Source organism: Gossypium raimondii, chromosome 8 (genome assembly GCF_025698545.1).
Source record: "Gossypium raimondii isolate GPD5lz chromosome 8, ASM2569854v1, whole genome shotgun sequence".
Classification (NCBI taxonomy): Eukaryota; Viridiplantae; Streptophyta; class Magnoliopsida; order Malvales; family Malvaceae; genus Gossypium; species Gossypium raimondii.
Window position 1 is genome coordinate 12,740,252 of NC_068572.1, and position 19,008 is coordinate 12,759,259.

At 36.8% G+C, this 19,008-nt stretch overlaps 1 protein-coding gene across 1 annotated transcript; it reads left to right on the forward strand.

The window, feature by feature from the left end:
* The first annotated feature begins 215 nt into the window (after window positions 1-215).
* Window positions 216-2,043, forward strand: LOC105790848 (UDP-glycosyltransferase 92A1). Its single transcript, XM_012618636.2, has one exon. The coding sequence runs from the start codon at window positions 223-225 to the stop codon at window positions 1,843-1,845; it is 1,623 nt and encodes a 540-aa protein (XP_012474090.1). The 5' UTR covers window positions 216-222; the 3' UTR covers window positions 1,846-2,043.
* Window positions 2,044-19,008: the final 16,965 nt, after the last annotated feature.

Consider the following 19,008-nt stretch of genomic DNA (forward strand, 5'->3'; position numbering starts at 1 on the left):
AAAAAAATGAATTTATTGTAATTTTCCTTAGTTCTTGAATAGGGATCTCAAGTTTAATAATTTGTTGGATTTTGGATGCTTCTATCAAGATTCTTCTGCTGCCCTGTTTCCTTCACGAAAGCGTCGACGTAATTTTTGAAAAGAAAAAAAAGAAATCATCAACTTTACCAAACGCAGATTAAAGTAAATAATAAAATAATTAAGCACTAAGGCTAAAAGAATATGTTTTTGCGTCCTACTCTAAGATATTTAAACTTCTTTGGCATCCTCAAACATTTAAAAGATCAGAAAAGAAACTCTCCACCAACACAAACAAAAATGGCTGAAAAGAGGGAAAATGTGGTGATGTTCCCTTTCATGGCGCAAGGCCATATCATCCCTTTCTTGGCTTTAGCTCTTCTTATTGAAAAAACTAGGAACTATAAAATAACCTTTGTAAATACCCCTCTTAACATCAAGAAACTAAGATCATCCCTGCCTTCCGACTCTTGTGTTCAGCTCCTTGAAATCCCTTTCAATAGCTCCGACCATGGTCTCCCTCCCAACACTGAGAACTGTGATGTTGTTCCTTACCACCTTGTTGTTCAGCTTCTCGAAGCTTCAGCTTCTCTGAGGCCTGTTTTTAAACAGCTTGTTGAAGATATCATACGACAACAAGATGGTCAACGCCCACTTTGTATAATCGGGGACATCTTTTTTGGATGGATGGCGGGGGTTGCTGAGGAGCTTGGGGTGTTTCATGCTGTGTTTAGTGGGGCTGGTGGGTTCGGTTTGGCTTGCTATTACTCCATTTGGCTTAATCTTCCTCATAAGCAAGTAAAGAAGGATGGTGGTGATCATTTTTTGTTGCCAGATTTCCAAGAAGCTTCAAAAATAGAGTTGACCCAGTTGCCTTTAACTATGTCAGTGGCAGATGGGAGGGATTCTTGGTCGATTTTCCATCATAAATATTTACCGGAATGGACTAAATCTGGTGGGGTTTTGTTCAACACAGTGGAGGAGTTTGATGATATTGGATTGGTGTACTTTAAGCGAAAGCTAAGAAAGCCAGTCTGGGCAGTCGGGCCAATATTGTTGTCAAGCGAAAACAGAATACGTGCATCCATAGGAGGAGCTACACCTGAGTATTGCAAAGCATGGTTAGACTCAAAGCCTGAAAATTCAGTTTTATTTGTTTCTTTCGGATCAATGAACACTATCTCTCCATCACAGATGATGGAGTTAGCCAAAGCTTTGGAGTTAAGTGGGAGGCATTTTATTTGGGTTGTGAGGCCACCCATAGGCTTCGACATAAACTCAGAATTCAAAGCCAATGAATGGTTGCCTGAAGGGTTTGAAGAGAGAATGAGAGAGTCGGAAAAAGGGCTGCTAGTGAATAAATGGGCACCCCAGCAAGAGATATTATCCCATAAATCTACCTCTGTTTTTTTAAGCCACTGTGGATGGAATTCGGTGCTTGAATCTCTGAGTCATGGTGTACCATTACTTGGGTGGGCAATGGCTGCGGAGCAGTTTTTCAATGTGAAATTGCTGGTGGAACAAGTTGGGGTTTGCGTGGAAGTGGCGAGAGGGAAAACCTGTGAAGTAAAGCATGAAGAAGTGGCAGCCAAGATTAAGTTGTTGATGAGCGATAGCGAGAAAGGAAAGGAGATGAGAAGGAAAGCTTGTGAAGTGAGGGAGATGATCGAGAGTGCCATGAAAGATGATGATGAGGGAGGTTTCAAGGGCTCTTCTGTGAAAGCCATGGATGAGTTCTTCCACGCAGCCGGGACGATGAGGTTTCAGACCCATACCCCAAACCAACTAAATGGTACGAGTCAACCTAGAGTTCAACGAGTTAGATGACTTTTAGGTATTTGTCGGCTGAAAAATTAAATATGGATGGGCCCATAGTATTAGGTTACGTCCTATGAACGATTTAATCTTACTTTCTGTTCGTCACAAAAGTACTTTTACTCCAAATTATTTTGTTCCATTTCGGACCCACATGGAAATTTGTGCATTTTGCCATCAAAAGTACTTTGTTGAAACAAATTTCCAATACAGACCTTGTAGAGTTCCTTGTAGGTTTGTATGGTGCATTTTCAATTTATGGCATGGTGGATATAGACTTTTCCAATACAAACCTACAAGGTATCCACCATAGGATAAATTGAAAATATATAATATAAATCTAAATTTAATTGGTGACCAAAATAATTATTTATTAAAACAATATATAATTTTTGTTGCTAAAATAATATTTTTGAACGACAAGTCAATGAAATTTGTGACCAAATGAGAATTTTGAGAATGGTATTAAAATTATTTTTAAAAATGATACCCGTCACTTTTTTCTTGAAACATAATGTGTTTAAGCTAGATTTGGAGCCAATGAAATCCAACCAAATATATGAAAATTATAGACACCAATAATATCAAAATCCAAGCTTGAAACATTGAGGGTAGTCAAAACTCTTTTATTAACTTTGATATGTTGACCTTTATTCACCAACCAAATTTATTGGTAATGTAATGTTTTATTCTTTTATAGTTTTAAAATTTATTTATCAAACACAAATTTGATATATAATAGATAGGGGAGTGTTTTATCGAATCGAGTGAAAAAATTTGAATTTATGAGTCCTATTTTATCATCTTTAACTCAATTTGAATTTTTTTCTAATCGAGTCGAGTCGAATTAAATTGAGTGAAATTGTTAGCGTTAAATTAAAAAAATTAAACATGTCAAATAAAAATATTGTTACAAGATAATTAATTTCATGTTAGAGTACATAATTTGAAACCATATATATATGAAAAAAATTTAACAAAAAAGATACTTAAATATAATAAATTTAAATCATTAATTAGGTCCAAAATTATTATTTTAGAAAATTTCTAAAATTCTAACTTTTTATATAGTTTTAGAATTTTAATTTTTTTAAAATATATATAAATTTGAATTTTAAAAATAATTTTGAATTTTTGAAAATTATTTTGAATTTTTTTGTAATTTTGTTGAGAAAGTTAATTTGCTTATTTTCAAAGTTGGCAAGAACCAAAAGAAATATTTACACCTCTCTATTATTTAAATTATTCGAATTGTGAAATTCAACTCGAATCGAGTTATTCAAGTTGACTGGAATAATTCAATAACTCGATTCGATTAACTCAAAAATTTTTTTCAGTATTTTTAAATCAAATAAAGTTTTGCGATATTGTCAATATATTAAATAAAAAGGAGAAATTAAGTAAATCATGAGCATGAATAATGACTGATGTATGAATGGCCGGAAAATAAAACATAAAAAATATATGGGCAAATTCCACGAAAAGTCCTTCAATTTTGTTTAAAAATACATTTCGGTCTCTTAACACTCAAAGTACTTTAACTTCGGTTAAGAGAATTATATGGCACGTTAATTCAAACGGTTAATAATTTTAAAAATTTTTGATAATTTTTAAAAATTTAAGAATAATTATAATTTTTTTAAAACCTTTAAAAAATAAATAAACAATTATATAAATTATATAAAAACTTATTAAAAACTTTAAATATATTATAAAAATATAAACAATTTCCAAAATAAAAACCCCCATCATCTACTTCTTCCTCCAGTCCTATTGTTGTCGCCTAGCTACCGTTTGATGATGGAACAACTTCTCCTTTCCGCTGATCTAAATCCGACATTGTTCAATCCACCATTTCTACATTAGAAAGGAAAATCAGCTCCTCTACTTCGTTGGCAATATGACCGTAACTTTGCTACTTCCCTTTCTTCTTAATGTTTTGCTTGGTAAAGTGAAAAGAAAATTAGAAGGATGGAAAATTGGAGACACGAAAAATTAGAAAGATGAAAAACAAAAATTTTCTTTCTATAATTGTGTTTGGTTAAAGAGATAAAATAAAAATAAAAAGAAAATTTAATAGAGTTGATAAATGGAAGTAAAGAAAATAAAACATTTGAAAAATTTATAATTATAAAATAACATACAATATAGAAAGATTGATTCCAATATAGAAAGAGTGATTTTTATAATTATGATGAAAAATTATCATCCTCTTATTTTCTTTTCTCTCACTTTTTTTTTAACTAACTATATTCAAAATTTATTTTCTTTCAACTTTTCCACTTTTCCACTAGACTCTATTGCCCTCCACTTTCTCACCCAACAGAAACAAATGCTAATGCTCCACCATTGACATTTAGGATAGCACCCATTTATAGCCTTTGTTTTTCATAGAGGTCCATCACTTTTTGCGAGTCAGAAAGCATTAATTTGTAGTTTAGAATCAATTTTCAAAACAAAGAGCACCACCATATAAGATCTTTTACATGTTCCCTTCCCCCAAGACAAATTCAAGCAACAAAAGCTTCACTAAGTACCTGAAACACAAAAGCACCAGTTGTAGGAATGAGTAAAGTCTCAGCAGCACAAAATTGGAAGCTTTAGTCGGAAAGGGATAAAACCATTTGGAACAGGTGCTGGCCAATTTGGGTGGGGCACCCTTCAAGCAATTGCTTGCCCTCTTCTAACGTTCACATCACTACTATTGTAATGGCCACCATTTCCACAAAAGTGGAGGCCAATCGCGTCAAATTTATGGTCGATGGAGGTCGGACATTAGCTTGTCCATGACAATAAGAGGAAGAAGTAAATTGATGGGTGTCAAAACCACCAAATATAAATCCCTACCACAAAATAATAGTAAATTGAAATATAGAGCAATAGGGTCAAATCCAAAGGGATTGGTCATCTAATTTCGCCTTTTTTCTTGACCAGAATTATTATCATCGTAACAGTCCTACCCACGACCTATGTGTTGCAATGTTGGAAAATAAAAAGGGGGTTTTAGTTAAATTGTTTTTCCTTTCCAACAGATAAGTTGGTTATAGCAATCGAGGATGCCTGAAACTACCAACTCTTCCTCTCGTAGTCGATTCCGGTACGACCTACAAATCGACCCTTGTTGAATTTCTAACCACGCGGCACGTACCTGTAATTTAAGACTTCAACAACCTTGGGATTTGAAAAGCCCAATCGAATTAACGTCTCAACCATGTGTGTCGTTTAAATCTGATCACTATCACCCTTGACGGAATCCAACTAGCTTTTTCCAATTGAACACGCCAACTTGTTCGCGAGATTTTGAATACAGCATGACCGGCTCAACTTCCCAACTGTATGCCAAACGATTCCAACCCAACGTGCACTTTTTGTATTGAAAACGAATCAACTTTAAGAGACGAATCTGTACTATCCCATATACCGGATAGCGAATACCGAGTCACAAGTATTTAGTGTGAGTTCATATCTCACGATTATTTTGTCGGAGCAGTAACTGGACTAAGGCTAAAAAGGAGTTTAGTTAATCATGAAAAGAATCATTCTAAAATAAAAATGATTTAAATGAAATTGTGAAAAATGAAAAGGGGAGAGGGCTTGGAAGGCAAATAAGCCAAAATTGTTGAAAGTAAAAGAAAAAATTTTAAAACTGCAGAATAGAACAGACGCAGGAAGGAAAAAAAAAGGAATTTTATTTAATTGCAGGAGCCAAGTGTATTCAATTGGCTGTAGCAATTAGGATAGGTAGATTTTCCTAAATATTATCACTAAATAAATTAAATTTAAATTAATTACAGAATTTTAACAATATCAAACATCCTCCAATCTTTATCCAACTACTTTTCTTAAAAATCTTCAACCGTTTAATCTTTATCCAGCCATATTTAAATCTTCAATCTTTCAATCTATCCATCCTCTTTGCTTTTTGTTCCAATTTAGCCCCTTTTTTGTAAGAGTTTGAATTTAGCACATGATAAGAAAAACCCAAATTTAATAGCATTTTATTCGATAATTAGCTAAAAATAAATATATTAAAAACATAAATTTATCTTACTATAATAAATGATGAATTTATTAAATTCTCGAAATTGTTTATAATTTTTATAATATATTTGTCGAAACCATTTTTTTGAAAACAAAAATTTAGTTGTCGACTTTAAAAAATAAAATTGGAGTCGCCACCGATCCTTGATTGAGGTGTGATCGGCTCACCTTAAAAAACAATTTTGGTCTACGAAATTTGAGAAAACAAGTTCGGGAGTCAATTACGCACGAGGAAGGGGTTAGCACCCTCGTAACGCCCAAAATCAGTACCAAATTAATTATTTAATATCTTGGTGTCGAAAATTTGAAAAGATTCCAAAAGAAAACTTTTTATCTTGAATGAATTAAAAAAAAGGACGTTCTTATTTCAAAGAATTTAAATGTCACACCCTAGTAAGTTAGGGCGCAACATTTTTAATCTTCAAAATTAAGTTTGTCTTTTGATTTTTAAAACTCGTGCATTTAAACTTAAGAAGGATAGGGCACAATTTCTCAAAATTTCAAATACCGAATATTTCCTTTATTTATTTATTTTTAAAAATTCTTATTTCGAGATGACCAAAATGTCATGTCCAATAAGTTAGGACCCACCATTTTTGAATTCCCGAGAATAAGCTTTTATTTGAATCCATGTGATTTTATTGAAAAATAAATACTTGGCTCTCTAAATTCATCGAAAGAATTGAAGCCCAGTAAGTTAGGACACAATCCTTCTCCAAAAACGTGAATGTCAAATATTTAAAAATTTAAGAAATAAAATGATTTTAATACTTTAATAAAAACAAACATTTTTTAAAGACAAATATGCAAATATATATAAAATGTTTAAATATATATAAATGTATATATTTATAATAATTTCTTTTTTTAAATAAACGTATGCATATATTATAGGAAATTCATGTATATATAAAATATAGAAAATGTATAAATATTATAAAATGTATATGCATATATATATTCATGTATACAAGAGTTATGAAAATAAAATAATAGTAAAACATATATAAAAAATATGTACATGTATTTACAAAAGTTTAAAATATATATATATTCATATAAAAAAAATATGTGTGTATATATATAGAAACTTGGAATAAAAAACGTGATAATAATTATAATAATAATTTAAAATAATAAAAATAATAATAATAGTAATGTAAAAAAACAGAAGGACTAATTCGTAATCCAAACAGAAATTTAAAGGCAAATTCGAAATAAACATAAATGCGGGAGCCCCATTGAACACACACACAACAGATGGGGACCAAAAGGGAAATTAATCCATTCTCCCAAAACGCTGCGTTCCAATAAGGACCAAAGTGAAACAAAAATAAAACGTGGAGTAAAATTTAAAAGAAACAATAAATTTAATTTAAACACACTGTAAAAACAGGGGGACTAATTGCACAAATTAACCACTTAGGGCAAAAAAGCGCGGACCACTTATGGGTCGGGTCAACGCAGTGTCCGCCTCATCGAACAGCGTCGTTTTGATTTTATTATTAAAAACAAAAAAAAATTCTTAAAAAACATTTCATTTCCCCCTTTTTTTTAAAAAAAAAAGGAAAATAGAAGGAGAAACCCTCTGCTAGGGTTTTCTTTAACCCAATTTTCCCCAGCCGCCGGAACCACCTCGACAGATCTGAAGCTCTCATCCGGCTCCGATTCGAGCGAAGCAAATAAGGCTACGCCTCCTCCACACAGGTAAGTGTACTTTCCTTTTATTTTCTTTTTTGATTTTCAAAGAGATGAACAAAAGAAAAACCCAAAAGAAGGAGGCAAGAAATCAGAAAAATCACCTTCAAAATTCAATTGCCGTATTTTATTTTCTCCTTTTTGTATTTCACTTTACACTGACTTTTTCTCTTTTTTTGTTTCAATCTGTGTAAAAAAAATTCCCCCCAACTGGCTTTCTATAGCCGAATGTTATAGAAATTATTCTGTTCTTCCTCCGTATTTTGCTATTTTTCCCGTTTTTTCTCTCGTTTGCTGTTCGTGATTCGATTTTGTTGCAGGTACGTGCGTGTCTGGCATGCGCGGAGTGCTGAACGTGGGGCGTGTAGCAACGACGCTGAGGCATGAAAACTACCTAGGGTTTCTGCTGTTGAAAATTGTTAGGGCTAGGTATTGGGCCAGTGCTGGATTATTGTGTTTTGGACCTTTTTTGGGCTTTCTGGCATCGGGTTTGGGCTTAAAAGTATTTGGGCTGAGTGTTGTATTTGAGTTTGTATTAGGCCCTAAATTTGGGACTATCATTGGACTTTTATTTTTATTTTAAATTATTTGGCTTTAATTTATACTTATGCGGTCCCGAACTAAAAATGAGCTTTACAGCTGCCCTTCTTTGCTCATTGTCGTGTAACGGGAATAGAACAAAGACTTTAAAATGGCCAATTTTGCCCAGTCGTGTTGGACCTTGACAGTCTTTTTCTTCAAGTAGCTTCATTCCAACCTACTGCGTCTTCAGAGGTATAGGAATTGGTGCTTCGATCCACTCCACGGCAACGTCAGGGAGATAGGATTTATACCTTGTAGCTTCTCAAAAGAACAAAATTTGTTATCTTTAATCTGCTCCACTACAACTTCAGGGAGATAAGACTTGTAGCTTCAACTTATTCTGCTGCAATTTCAAAGATAAGTCTGGATGTGATCTGCTCCCTGTAACTTCAGAGAGGTAAGATCTGTAATTTTAATCCGCTCCGCTGCAACTTCAGGGAGATAGGATTGGATTCTTCTGTCTGCTCCACTGTAACTTCAGGGAGATAAGACTGTATGCGATATGCTCTCTGCAACTTCAGAGAGATAAGATCTATGGTTTTAATCCGCTCCACTGCATCTTCAGGAAGATAGAATTATTGGCCTCAATTTGCTCCGCTGCATCTTAAGGGAGATAAGATTCGACATCTTCAATCTGTTTAACTGCAATGTCCAGAAAACAAGATCCGCCGTCGTGACTTCAATCTGTTCCATTGCACCGCTAGGGAGGTAAGATTCGCCGTTGTGGCTTCAATCATTTTAATTGCAATGTTGGGGAAACAAGATCCGCCGTCGTGACTTCAATCTGCTCTACTACACCGCTAGGGAAGTAAGATTCGCCGTTGTGGCTTCAATCTATTCCACTATAATGCCAAAGAGATAGGATTCGCAGCCCACAGCTTCAATCCGCTCCAATTCAGCTAATCCAAGTCTTAACACAAGGGAGATAAGATTCACCGTCGTGGCTTCAATCTGCTCCGCTATAACGTCAGGGAAGTAAGATTCGCCGTTGTTTCTTCAATATATTCCATTGCAACGTCAAGGTGATAAGACTGGTGTCTTCGATCTGCTTCGCTGCCAGTATAGGAAGGCAAGATCTTCCATTTTCAACCTACTCCACTGCTGCTCAGGGAGACAAGACTAGTACCTTCGATCTACTTCACTGCCAATACAGGAAGACAAGATCTGCTATTTTCAACCTACTCCACTGCTACTCAAGGAGATAAGGCTGAAGTTTCACCAGTTTTTTCTTTGGGGAACATGACCTGTATAATTCAATTTATGAACCTAATTATGCCTAGTGATTAGGATGTCATTATCAGAATGAATCAAATACTCCTAACTAGACGTGTATGAATAACATTTGAATGAAAGTAGAATATTATTTTTTCCGAGAATGGTCCCGCTTAGGTTGTCATTACTCAAAGTTTATTAAGATTTTATCACTGACGTGCTACAACGCCTTCTTTCTCGGCTGGCATCTCCAAAGAAACACTTGATCAGATTGCCCCTACTGTAAACTTCAAAGTTCAATCTACTGGGATGCAAAATTTGTACCATCTTTCCCGCTGTAACCCAATGATAGAAAAATCTGGCATTTTCTCAATCTTCTTTAATCGAAATATGAAGCACTTTGGTCCCTTATACCATTCTCAGGGTATCATACCAAATGTCTATGCATAAATGAAGGATTTCTTTCTCCAAGGAAACCTCTTCTTATCACAAGGTGATCACTGCTTATTTGTTCAATGAAGCTTTGTCACCAACACCCTATCTTGTCCTTTCGTTCAAGCAATGCTTTTGACATCAAAATCCAAAGAGATAGTCTTAATTTAGACTCTTCCTTCTCAGATTTCCAACTTTTAAACTTGGTGCGTTCCAAACAATAGTCCTATTTCAGGTCCCTATATTATTTAGAAACTCCTAAAGTAATATGAAAAATTTCCTTTGTAAAAGTATTATTGGCCCATTAATCGTTGTTTCAATGGAAAAATGATTGAACAAGACTATCAAAATGGACAAGATGAAATTCATTGAGAATAAAATACGAGATAAATAAATCATCAAGAATAGTAAGAATAAAAGAAAAAATTGATTGGAAACACGTATCTTGAAAAAGATTAAAGTATTCCAAGACAACAAATTTAATATAAATAGTGGGAAGGCTAGGCACCCCAGATATTGCAGTTTGAACTTCTCTGTGTAGACTTTCTGAAAACCATTTAGAGTTTGACATGTACTTAGAAGACCAACAATACTCTGTTGATGCCCCAAGATGTCGCGTCCACCTTTCTCACTGATTCAGTCATAGTAAAATCACTGGATGCCCCACTTGATCAACATTTGAGCCTCCCTTTTTGGGTTTTCAACTCAAATCCCCTCAGTTTCAAAGCGCCCTTTGCGGGTTTTCACCTTGGCCTCTCCCTCTTCTTATTCCTCTTCTCTCTTTTTTTTTAAGAAAAGTACTTCTTAACCGAATCTGAGTTTACAGGGTTTGGCAAATCTTTGCCATCCATCTCGCTCAAGATCAAAGCTTCCCCTAAAAAGGCCTTCTTTACAACGTATGGACCTTCCCAATTTGGCATCCATTTCCCTCTAAAATCCTTTTGTATAGGAAGGATCTTTTTCAACACTAACTCCCCATCGTGGAATTCTCTAGGACGAACCTTCTTATTATAGGCTCGCATCATTCGCCTTTGATACATCTGACCGTGCTGAATAACCTTTAGCCTTTTTCCATCTATTAAGTTCAACTGATCATAACGAGATTGAACCCATTCTACCTCATCCAATTTCAACTCAGCTAATACCTGGAGAGAAGGAATTTCCACCTCAATAGGTAAAACTGCTTCCATCCCATAAACCAAAGAGAAAGGTGTTGCCCCAGTCTAAGTCCTGATAGACGTTGTATAAGCAAAGAGGGCTAATGGTAACTTATCATGCCAGTCTTTGTAAGTCTCAGTCATCTTTCCTATAATTTTCTTGATATTCTTATTGGCTGCTTCTACTGCGCCATTCATCTTTGGGCGATATGGCGACAAGTTATGATGTTTGATCTTGAATTGACTGCAGACCTCTGCTATCGTACTATTGTTCAAATTCAGCGTATTATCAGATATGATCCTCTCGGGCATTCCATATCTACATATGATCTCTTTTTTCAAGAAGCTGCTAACTGCTGACTTCGTGACATTTGTATATGAAGAAGCTTCCACCCATTTGGTAAAGTACTCAATAACCACAAAGATGGAGCGATGCCCATTAGAAGCCTTTGGCGATATTGGCCTAATGGCGTCCATACCCCATATAGAGAAAGGCCATGGAGAAGTCATAATATGCAGAGGTGAAGGAGGTGCATGTATTTTATCACCATAAATTTGACACTTATGACACTTCTTAGCATAAATAATGCAATCTCTTTCCATATTGGACCGGTAGTACCCAAATCTCATGATCTTCCTGGCCATTGTGAAACCATTTGCATGTGTTCCGCGGATACCCTCATAGACCTCCTCTAGAATTTTCCTAGCTTCCACTGCGTCCACACATCTTAGCAATACCTGATCCTTCCCTTTTTTGTATAGGATCTCTCTATCTAGGACGTAGTCAATGGCCGTTCTTCTCAATGCTCTCTTATCATTCTCCGTTGCTTGATCTGGATACTCACAATTTTTTGCATATCGCAATATATTCAGATACCAGGGGCAGTCATCTTTCTCTGCTTCCTCAATATTATAGCAATGAGCTGGGGTTTCAAAAATACTCATCTGAATAGACTTCATGTCTTCCAACTTATTCACTTGGATCGTAGAGGCTAGGGTGGCCAACGTATCAGCCATCTGGTTCTCATCTCGCGGAAGGTAACAAAAAGTGATGACATCAAACTCGTCCATCAATTCGAGAACCATCTTTCGATAACTGATCAGTTTAGGGTCTCTTGTCTCCCATTCCCCTTTGAGTTGATATATCACCAATGCAGAATCCCCATACACTTTTAGCACTTTGATTTTACGTTCAATAGCTGCGCGAATGCCTATAATGCATGCTTCATATTCTGCCATATTGTTCGTATAATCAAAATCCAGTTTGCTAGCAATAGGATAATGATCTCCGCTTGGAGATACCAGAACTGCCCCAATTCTGTTACCCATAGCATTTGAGGCTCCATCAAAATTTAGCTTCCACACATGATCCATTTGGGAATTTTCTTCAGTGGCTGCCACATACATCAAATCCTCATTTGGAAATTCAAAATTCAAAGGCTCATAATCCTCTAAGGCTCTGCTAGCTAAAAAGTCAGCTATGCGCTCCCTTTCACGGCCTTCTGACTCACATACATTATGTCAAATTCAGAAAGCAAGATTTGCCATCTGGCCATCCTTCCATTCAAAGCAGTTGACTCCATCATATACTTTAAGGGGTCTAACTTTGAAATTAGCCACGTCGTATGATACAACATATATTGTCGTAATCTTCGAGTTTTCTAAACCAGGGCACAACATAACTTTTTGATAGACTAGTACCTCGCTTCACAATCGGTGAATTTCTTACTGAGATAGTATATTGCCCTTTCTTTTCTTCCTATCTCATAATGTTGGCCTAACACGCACCCCATGGAATTGTCAAACACTGTTAAATACAGTATTAATGGCCTGTCCGGACTAGGTGGTGATAGCACTGGAGTATTGGACAAGTACTGTTTTATTTGTCAAAAGCCATCTGACATTCTTCATCCCATACACCCAGATTATGCTTCATCAAAAGACAGAATATCGGGTCACAATTCTCAGTTAGTTGTGAAATAAACTGAGCAATGTAAGTCAATCTTCCTAGAAAACCTCGTACTTCTTTCTGAGTATGCGGTGGAGGCAAATCTCGTATTGCCCTGACTTTGTCTGGGTCAACCTCAATTCCTTTCCCACTGACTATGAAGCCCAGCAACTTCCTTGATCTAGCTCCAAAGGTGCACTTTGTTGGATTAAGCTTGAGCTGAAAATTTCTTAGTCTCAAAAATAATTTCCTTAGAACTTGAACATGCTCCTCTTCCATTCTGGATTTTGCAATCATATCATCAACATAAACCTCAATCTCCTTGTGCATCATGTCATGAAACAAAGCCACCATGGCTCTTTGATAAGTTGCTCCTGCATTCTTTAATCCAAAGGGCATCACTTTATAACAGAACGTTCCCCACAAAGTGATGAATGTAGTCTTTCTCATGTCTTCCGGATGCATCTTTATTTGATTGTATCCAAAAAAGCTGTCCATAAAAGAAAACAGTGAATAGCCTATCGTATTATCTACCAAAGTATCAATGTGAGGCAACGGAAAATTATCTTTAGAACTGGCCCTGTTCAAATCCCTGTAATCCATACACGTTCGCACATTCCCATCTTTTTTAGGGACAGGGACAACGTTGGCTACCCATTCTGAATATTTTACTTCTTGCAAGAAACCAGCATCAAACTGCTTTTTGACTTCTTCTTTTCTCTTTAGCACAATATCGGGCCTCATTCTCCTTAGCTTCTGCTGAATTGGCTTACAATCTTCTTTTATAGGAAGACAGTGTACCATAATATCAGTGCTTAACCCGGACATATCCTGGTATAACCATGCAAAGACATCTTTGAAATCACGGAGTAATTCAATGAGGTCTCGCCTTGTCTTGGCGGTTATGTAGTTTCGATCTTTACCTCATTCCCTTCCTCCAGGCTCACAGTCTCTAATGATTCCTTGTGATGTAGGATTTGCTTATCCTCTTGTTCTACCATTCTCAATAAGTCCGGAGATACACTACAGTCTACATCACCTTGAAAATCATGTGATCCCTCTGAACACATTTCTTACTCAAAAAGGAATTTTGAGCCTCAAGCAACGTCATTCATATCATTGATATTCGGGGACCTATGATAGGTGCCAAAGAATATACAAAGAATGTATGAATTTATGAAAAAAATATGATTATGAATGAATAAAAGAATGATGTGGAAAAAGAATAAAAGAATAATTACTCGAAAAAGAATAAAAAGACTACTGGCTCAAAAAATGAATACGAAAAGTGTATATATTAAGATCATAACGTTCAACATGTGCATATTCCATAAAGAAATTCCTATATTTTAAAAAAAAAAAAACAACAAGGATGTTCTGGACTTTACTCTGAACAAGCTCTAAAAACTACAAGAATCTCTTCCGCAGTCTAATTGTTCAACTCGTTTCCAAGTTCATAAGGGCGAATCTCTAGTAACGTCTCTCTCTCAATTGCGTCTATGGCATTGATGTGAATTTCTCCCAACCTTTCTTCAAGACCTTTCTCTTTAAGCATTCTTCACTCAAGATGAATGAACCCCCCGATACAAAGGTCTTGGATATGTGAGGAAAAACCATAGACTCCCACTTAACTTCATTTCCACTCAGGCGTGCCCTTCTTATCTCTTGTCTTCTTTCTATTTCCCTTCTCCATTGTTTTATGTCTGGTCTATACCCTAGACCAAAACGATTAAACTTCTCCTTCATCACAGGTGCCTTAACTCCTCCCTGCAGATTTATTCCTAATCCTCTTCTTGATACAGCTCCTCTTTCCACCATTAATTGAAGTTTTGTAGTCTTGGATATCCTTGGCACTGGGATTCTATTCCCTTTAACAATAAATATTGCATTCACGAGCTCTAAAGATCGGAAAGAACATTCTACCACCTCCTCATCAGTCTCCACGTATGGTGCATTACTGGTTACTGACGCGATAATACCCTCCTTGGCATTTATTGTCACCAACCACCCCTCTTACACTAACTTTAACTTCTGATGCAGTGATGAAGGCACGACCCCTACCGAGTGTATCCAAGGTCTTCCCAAAAAATAGTTATACGAAGGCTTGATATATATTACAATGAAATCTACCTCATAAGTATTTAGCCAATCAGCAATGGTATCTCAATTCTCTCCATAACATTCTTTTCTGTTCCATCAAATGCCCTTACTACATTTTGACACGTTTTCATATGCGAGCTATCCACAAGTAGCTTATTGAGAGTAGATAAGGGCAATACATTCAATGCAGATCCATTATCAATCAAAACTCCCGGCAGAATGTACCCTTTACACCGAGTAGTAATGTGCAGAGCTTTAGTAGAACCCATACCACCAGATGGTATTTCGTCATCATTGAAGAAGATAAAATTATCGGCGCTCATATTGTTGACCAACTGATCCAATTTGCTAACTAAAATATCATTAGCCACATATGCTTCGTTCAACACCTTCATTAGCGCATTTCGATGTACCTCTGAACTCATTAGCAAAGCTAACACGGATATAAGAGCTGGTTGCTTATGCAGTTGCTCTACCACCCTATACTCACTATGTTTCAGAAATTTCAAGAATTCAGTGACTTCTTCCTCCTTTATTTGGCTCATTAATCAATAGCCTATATTCAACTGTCTTCTCTTATTTTTGCTCTGCTGCAAAAACTTTCCCTTTCGCCGATTCTATTCGGGATTTTATCAAATCGTAGTGCTTCTCACTACGCACATTAGAATTTGTCTCTTGGTTTTCTTTTGCAATGTTAACCAAAGCTTCCTTCCCTGAGATTGTTACATTGCACTCACAATTCCAGGGGACCTTTTTACTATCCTTATACGAAAAATTTGTCGGCTTCTGAATTACAATCTTCGGTGTTATCTGTGAACTAGCCTCATTAACCTTAGGTCGCGAGATGATAATCACAGGATGATTAACTTTCGGAATCCTCGTCATTAACTCCGATGCACATATACTTCCTTTTTCCTCCACTTCTCTATTATCCATCATGCTCTGGACCAGAGCTTTGAACTCCTCACATCTCTGAATTTCGTGTCCCACCTCCTGATGGAACTTACAATAATTTTGGGTCTCACCACCTCCCTCTGAATCCGAGACGATTAACCCTCTTCTCGCCATTTCTCTCCAAACCCACCTCAAAGGGATTTTTACTTCGGCAATGCTCTCCTTAACCCTTCTCCCGATATTTTCACTCATCATGTTTACCCCACTATCAGTGTGATTGGGTAACGGATTTCTTGTACCAGATGTATCATCTACCTTGACAACGCCCATACTGATGAGCTTTTCAACAAGCTTTTTAAAAGCTGTACAATGTTCTATGGAATGCCCCGTTATTCCTGCATGGTAATCGCATTGTACATTCGCGTCATACCATTTAGGATATGGAGACTGTAAAGGGGTCAAGTAAAAGGGGTAACAACGTGTGCATTGAATAAATTCTGATACAACTCCTTATATGACATTGGAATTGGTGTGAACTGGGGCTTCTCAGTACTTGGCCTCGCACCAGATTCCTGTTTTAATGAACCCTATTGATTAGCCACTATCTTTTTGGGCTGATTCACCGTAACTGATTTGTTGTATGCGTTCACGTTGTTCACCTCACTTTCCTTTTTCTTTGAGGCTTGCCTTTTGTTATTCTCTCCAACATCAATCTTCCCTCTTCTTATAGCACTTTCTATCATCTCACCACTCATGACTATGTTAGAAAAGCTTTTTGTGGCACTTCCTAACATATGTGTGATGAATGGGGCTTTCAGCATATTTGTAAAGAGCATTGTCATTTCTCTTTCAGTGAGCGGTGGTTAGACCTGAACTGTAACCTCCCTCCATCTCTGAGCTTACTGTCTGAAACCTTCATTTGACTTCTTTTCCATATTTTGTAAAGTAATTCTGTCAGGAACCATTTCTGCCACATGACTGTACTGCTTCATAAAAGCCTGTGCCAAATCCCTCCAGGAACTAATCTTAGCACGGCTCAATTGATTATACCATTTAGATGCTACTCCTGTGAGGCTATCCTGAAAGCAGTGTATCAAAAGTTGGTCATTATTGACATATACAGTCATTCTCCTACAAAACATGGTGATGTGGGCTTTCGGGCAATTAGTTCTATTATACTTCTCGAACTCTGGCATCTTGAACTTATAAGGGAGCACCAAGTCTGGAACCAAACTCAAATCCTTAGCATCAATCCCACCATATCTTTCAGTGCTTTCTATTGCCCTGAATTTCTCTTCCACCCACTTCCACCTTTCTTCAAATTGCCTTGGCAATTCTTCTTTTGCTTTTTCCTTTTTGTCCTCCTCATCGAAGTCCGGGATAACAGGATTGACAGGATTATTCTCAGGGTTAGAGCCTGGTCCAGCCTGGTAATTCATCGACCTTGAAGTATCGGCCTAAAATTGCTGAGGCCTAATGGTAACAGAAGATTTGTGAGGGTATACCTTAGCTTGGGGCTGCGCATGTGGAGGGGTAAAGCCTGGTGGATACAATAGTCCATCATCACCTTCCTCTTTAACATTAGCCACAGGGCCCTTTCCTTTGTTCTTTCCTTCAGTCAACAGTCGCGTTAACTGTGTCATCATACTCCCTTGAGATTCTACCATTTTGTCCATCATTTTCTGTTGGATCTTCTCAAGCTGCTTTTGCATTTGCTGCTGAAGTTGATCCTGCATTTCTTTTTGGAATTGCTTGATTTTTTCTAACCTTTGGTCCATATTTTTTTATTTCGCTCTTACACCGTAACGGTGTTGGGTTGGCCGGTTGGTTTCCAGGTTAACTGAGGAATGATTTTGATTAATCAGAACCCTTTAATAGTTTTTAATACATATGATGCGATGTATGAAAATGAATGCAAAAAGACGTTAATTCTAATTTTAATTACTTTCAAAAAACTTTATTAGAAAATAAATCTCTTTACAAAGAATGAGCTACAAATAAGGCTTTGCCCTAATACTTAATACCTTAATATTTTTAAGTAACGAGGCCAACTTTTGTCCCCGGTCTGACTCCAATTCATACTTCATGCTCAACGTGTCGGCCTGTACTGCCAAAGCTTGTAAGTGATCTGCTACCTCTCAAATCTGAACCACAGCTTCTCCCATAACATGATCCATGTCTCTAACTTGATTTTGGAAATACTGAAGTTGCTCATTCTGACGACCTTCCTTTGCCTCTAGATGCTTAATCCGAACCTCACAATTTCTCAATGCTGCTTCTAACCCTTCTACTTTACCCTTCATCTCTTCAATCTTGCTTAGACTTGCCTTTAGCTCTACTACAAAATTTTGACTTTTGTGTTGACGAAGAGACCCTTCTAACTCAACCATGCTGTCTTTTAGTTTGCCCTTTTCCTTTTGGCTCTCTGACAAGCTCTTTTCTAATGCTTCATTTCGTGCTTGAACCTCTTGAAATTTTCTTTCCCACCGGTCTGACTTGTTTCTTTCTTCTCGAATCTCTTCACACTACTGCTCTAAAGTTTTCCAAAGCCCGACAGTTCTCATTGACAGACGCAGCTTCTTGTAATCTGTCTTCAAGCTATCTAGTTCTTCTTCGGCCTTATTCTTCCCCTTCCTTAGTTTATCAGCCTCGAGCTTCTGAACATCCACATCAAGTCTCAAATTCATCTTTTCCTCCTCCATTTGCTCTATTTTCTTCTCTAATTTTGTATTTCTTCTCTCAAAGTCCTGCTTTATGATTTCCAGCTTAGAAAGGACGACCCGCAAGTGCTCCTCTATCGACTGACTATTTTCCTGACTTGGCCTAGAAATATTATCGTTGATCCTCTTAACCCACCACTCGCTATACTCAGAAGTCGTCATTGGACCCACAGCTAATCCCTTCATTCGGTGAGTCTGATTCCATGCATTGGTCATCTCACGAGCTTTCTTTTTGTAACCTTCACCCCCATACGAGAATTCACACTCGGCCTGTCACTGGGTTGCGGGCACAAACTGCCTTGACCTGTATTGCCTTAGCACTAGCAATGGGGCATAACCAACAGCTCCCCAAATTCCAAGCAAAGGAACCCCTATCAAAATCCCCACACCG